Source organism: Austrofundulus limnaeus, unplaced genomic scaffold, assembly GCF_001266775.1.
Source record: "Austrofundulus limnaeus strain Quisiro unplaced genomic scaffold, Austrofundulus_limnaeus-1.0 Scaffold69, whole genome shotgun sequence".
Lineage (NCBI taxonomy): Eukaryota > Metazoa > Chordata > Actinopteri > Cyprinodontiformes > Rivulidae > Austrofundulus > Austrofundulus limnaeus.
Genome location: NW_013952471.1, coordinates 391,358 through 396,686, shown reverse-complemented (window position 1 = coordinate 396,686; position 5,329 = coordinate 391,358). Strand labels below are relative to the sequence as shown.

At 38.5% G+C, this 5,329-nt stretch overlaps 1 protein-coding gene across 2 annotated transcripts in view; it reads right to left on the bottom strand.

The window, feature by feature from the left end:
* LOC106518975 (RNA polymerase II elongation factor ELL2) overlaps positions 1-5,329 on the bottom strand; it is a 33,498-nt gene that overhangs the window by 14,370 nt on the left and 13,799 nt on the right. For both annotated transcript variants that reach the window (XM_014010427.1, XM_014010426.1), the window contains exon 3: positions 72-199. In XM_014010427.1, the coding sequence (XP_013865881.1) occupies positions 72-199 (128 nt within the window). The remainder of the gene's footprint in view (positions 1-71; positions 200-5,329) is intronic.

The window sequence follows — 5,329 nt, the reverse complement described above, 5'->3', positions numbered from 1 at the left end:
CACACACACACACACACACACACACACACACACACACACACACACACACACACACACACACACACTCTTACCTGGAGACATACTGATGGATGCAGTCAAAGCTGGCCTGTGGCTGATCTTTGCTGTCACTTGATAAGTAGAAGGTGAAGACACGGAAAGCAGACGGTGTCTCTGGTGTAGGAGCTGGGATCTTGATGCACTATAAGGGAGAGCACACAAAAAAATAACAAAAGATTGCTTTAGATAGACACACTGGAGATTTTCCTGTTCTTGTACACAGGCTTGCATTGAACTGTGTGATGGTTAACATTAATGATTAAAAGGTCGATTGTTTTACGGCTCCATTGCCTACAAATTGCTTTAACATCTTGTAATTTCTCCCAAAGAACTAATGCAACTTAAATCCCTTTAAACAAGCTTCCCAGAGATCATCTATGAGCAGAAATTTAAGCTATGCTGCCGAGAGCACTGTAGCCAAAACACAAGGCTGCACAAGTCAAGGTTTCTGTAATCAGCATGAATTAGTGCATATTTTCATAAACTAACAGCCTGCAGTGTCTCGAGCAGACAAATGAAGCTCTAATAAGTCATTAATGCAAAAAGGACGATATTTTCTTCACATTCAACAAGAATAAAAATATATTCAGATCATATTGTGTTTTTAACCTGCAACCTTCATTGATTCTCCTTTTCTTTTAGTTTTCTGATAAAAACTCCACTGTTTTGATTTAATCCCATGACTCTGGTAGCATGGATTTGGTCATTTATTAGTTTGCATCCAGCAAAGACTGCAGATAGAAATCTGTTCCTCACAATCTGCTAAATCTAATATAGGCCCAACTCAGCACAGAGCCGGTTCTGTCTGTTGTTCTGAAATGACCCCACAGGGCCTGAAGCTGGTCCAAAAGCAGCTAAAGATGCAAACTGTCGGCCAAAAGTGTCCCGAAAGAAAACCCACTGCCAGAGCAAAGTCGATTGTGCTGAAAGTTCTCAGTCAACCAGATTTTCTTTCTAACAGGGACTTCTTTCAGCCCATAAATTAATCTGTTCTCTGCTTTTTCTTCCTCTCTTTCTTTTTTTATTTTTAGTAGGACCACAAATGCCCAACTGAGGACCACCATTACTCCACACAGAGTTTAAAAGAAACTGTGCAAAAGCTGCTCAAACTAACCAGATTAATTGCTGCAAGTTTGTTGAAATGATTTCATGCAAATCTACAGCACCAACAAACACGAGAAATGCTTTTAGTTAAGTTTTAAAACTTACAGTTCATTTTATCACAATTTGTTTCTTTCTCTGATGAGTGAAGCAAAGCTTTGTGTAAAATATCTGTATAAATGAATTAATCTGAATAAACCCTGCTAGAAGAAAACCAGTACAAGAAACCAGAGTCTGAATCATGTCTCAATGTGATTAAATGCATAAGGAAACCATTTGGCACGTGCATTCATCTTCCATCTGAGTTCATGAAAATAATCTGATTACAGTTTCTGTTGGGAATCTGCAGGAAATAAGGAAAACATCCACGACAGAGAGAAACAAACAGCATACAATTATGGGCCATTTTAGTAAAGGAGAAATCAAAAACCCACATTAAGGCAACCATAAATATTACAATAATACAAACCCATAATAAAGGCTATTTCTATTCTATTCTATTCTATTCTATTCTATTCTATTCTATTCTATTCTAATATACAAGAGGTTCAGAATCATCTTGTTTCTTCATCATTTTGGACAAAACGTTTTGTGCAAAAAAAAACTGTAAAATTTCATGTTTTATAATCTCCACTATTTAGGAGTTGGACAAATACAAACAAAAGCATGTTTTYTCTTCAGCTGTCAGACATAAACGTGCAACTTTTTAGAGCATAAAATGAAAAGAGGTGTAATTTTAAAATGTTTTACATCAGTGCTTAAAGAGGATACAAACTAAAATATGAACACGCTTTTAAACATTTGTGAAAAGCTCAGTGGTTGGAACTGATACCTCACAGCAAGAAGGTCCTGGGTTCAATTCACGGTTCGGATGTGGGGTCTTTCTGTGCCGAGTTTGCATGTTCTCCTCGTGCTCGTGTGGGTTTTCACACAAAAATATGTACAATATAGGTTGCCTTCAGGCCCAGGCCTCCCTTGCAAAAGAGATCTGCGAGCTCAGTGGGATTTGCCTGAATAAATAACGGTAAATAAAATAATAATAAACTCAGGACTCGAACAGGAGGTTTTACGAAAACACAAAGAGGTGTGAAACCACCATGCACACTARAGACGGCTGCAGTCGAAAGTTTTTCTGCGCTTGTGCGAATAAATAAACAGTAACAATGGTAGATAGCAGAGAGCTGTTTGTGCTCCTTACCCTTTTCAGAGATGAGCACAGCAAACTAAACATTTAGCTTTAATAATTCATAATCTGCTATCTGAAAATATAACTTTGCTAATGCTAAACATGTAAAAAAAAATAGAGGAGCTAACACTAAACAGCTAAACAAGTCAAATTAGTGAAGGCTAACACTAATAGCTAATGAATAAAACAACTGTTATTCAGTCTGCATTAGAGGAGAGTAAAAATATTGTTTCATCAAAGCATTGTTAAATATTTTTTTCCAATTCAATATTAATTCAGAAAAACCTCAGATTCAGCTCAATCCCCTGACAAGTTTTTCATYTTTTTATGTTTGAACTCCAGKTTTAGAACAAGTATTAATAWGCTACTGCTTTATTTTCAGATATTTTATTTCTCAGTAATGTTAATGTATACCATTTCAATTTATATGGGCAAGAAAATAAATATCAAAAGATTAAACACAAGGACTCTAATGAATTATTCATGTACCTACTGTATTATGAAACTGATATTAAAGCTTTTAAAGCTGTGTGGAATGGAATTGTGATGCAAAGAACTGAAATCACATTAATTTGAGAGTTTGTTAACAATACTTAGCTCTAGTCAGCTGTTAGCAGACTTTATGTTGGCAAAACCTATTTTAGCTAAAGTTAATTTGTCTGCTAATGGTTTTCAAAGTTAGRGAAAAAGCTAATTCCCTAAATGAAAAATCTGTTCCACTATTATTTGTTAGCGGTTAGTAGAACCACTGCCACCACTGACCCTCTTCAACGTGTAGGAACAAACCAAACTCATCCTCGGTCCAAATGAAGGTTTGTGATTTCACTATTTTGTATGCAACTGTTTTCATGATTGAGACTGAAGCGTCTGTGTGCATCTCATTGAAATTCAAAAATGCTCTGTTTACATTCAGCAACTTTGTCTAAAATCAATCAATCAATCAATCAAGCTTTATGTCTATAAAGCCCTTCATACAAAATCAAAAGCAATTCAAAGAGCTTAACAGTGGAAAAAAACAAACAAAAGATAGCCTCTATAAAAGACTGATCAAACAGGTTTTTAGTCTGGTTTTAACAGTATCAAGGTTATGGACTCCTCTCAAATCCTTCTGCAGGTTTCGGTGCGCAGCTCCTAAAAGCAGAACCACCAAAAGTTCTTGTTTGGCTCTGTGGGATGTTCTTGTCCATCAAGCTCACCTCAAGAGTTTTGCCACAAGTTTGCAACAAAGCGACGGTGGACGCAGGCTCCTACGTTCTTATCAGCCTGCTGCACATGTCTTCACAGGCAGGCTTCCACCGCAGGAATTTATACAACTACACACAGCTGAGCTGCGACACCACGGCTGCTCAGGTGGATCAGACTTTCTGATGTTTTAATGTATCCTGTCATTGTGTAATGTTTGCCTCGTGATAACACTGCAAGCCTCAAAAGTTCAATGCTGGAGTCCCCGTGTTTATCAAAGACAAAGATAAGAAAATGGTAGAGTGAAGGGTTAGTTCACATTATGAGAGACTGTTGTTTGTAACGCAACATGCATATTTTAAATTGGCCCCTAGTCAGACCCATGGAGAAAGGTTTAACGCCTTATTTTACAAAACCTAAAACTAAAAAAAAAAACTTCATGCACAACATATATTTAGAATATTTACAGCAAGCAACTTTGAATTAGCTGCACAAAAACAGTCTTTTCCTCCTGAAAAGTAGGAAAATATGAATAAAACTTAAACAGCGTCAGTAAAATAAATATTGCTCTGTATGGAGCTCAGAAAGTGCCAGATGTCACAGGAAAAACAAACGCTGGTAGAGATTTGTCCCACAATTATCACAGCTTTTCCAACAAACATCTTTCTGTGTGCGAGCAAAGAGCTCATCGTTGTTTGGATTTTTGCAAAGTTGGYCAAAACTTCACTCTAAGTATCTTATCTTCCATAAAAACTGCTGTAAATTACAGACTTCAGCTCACATTAATGGTAAAGAATTGAGGTGGATAAGTTCTTAGAATTGTCTCCTGTGCTAATGATACTGATGTTACTGAACATTATGGGTAGATGTTGCGATCAGTGGGCGAGCTCCGAACCCTGGATCTATATCAGCTCTGCATTGAAAGCATTCCTCTAGTGGTCCTCCACTGCAGCAACATTTAATAATTCATCTTCTCTCCTCACCGGGCCGCGCTGCGTTCTGTCGCGGGACTTCCCGCTGCTACAGATGTCCTGCCACGCAGCCAACAAAGCAGCGCTCGCTGGCATTTATCTTTTGACGACCGCTCATACGACCTCCGCTGGCATAACTCTYGCCTCCCTGCTGTGAAGCGCTCGCTTTCCCAGCCCACCGGGGCCCACACCGAAGCCTACCGTTCTCCCACCAAGAGGCACGCTGTTTCCAAGCCAAACAGAAGAATTTTTTTCTAAAAAAAAAAAAAAAGAGTTCATTTGTTGAATTCCTTTCAAGCACAAATATTCAGAGAATCTGTGGGTTACTTCTAATCTTTGTGGTTCGTTATTGAAGCTAAAACGAGTGGTGGGTTTGATGAAACAAGTGGTGAAGGGTCTATTTTTAAAGCAACAACTATTAAAAAATGCCTTGGACTTTACTTTTTGTGACCTTAATAAATGGGGGTTACTCGTGCCCAGGAGCCAAAAGACAAAACTTCAAAGCAGGAAGAGGTTGAAGCAGACAAGTGTTTCAGCAATTTTAACTTTTAAAACAGGCTTATAAAGCTTCTTGCTCTACGTCTGCACTAATTCCCATTTTTAAACGGTAAAATTCCCCAGATGGAGCAGAGTCCATGTCTGAGGGTGCGTTCACACCGAACGCGATTTCAGCATCAGGAGCATCAGGTTTACATACAAAGTCTATGGTGGACGCGCTTCAATCAGCGTCGGGAAGTGCTGCAGTGCGTCAAGCGCGATTATGCTGCGTTCACACCGAACGCGATTTCAGCTTCAAAATCGCAGCCAACGCTGAAGTTTGAAGCTTGTGCAC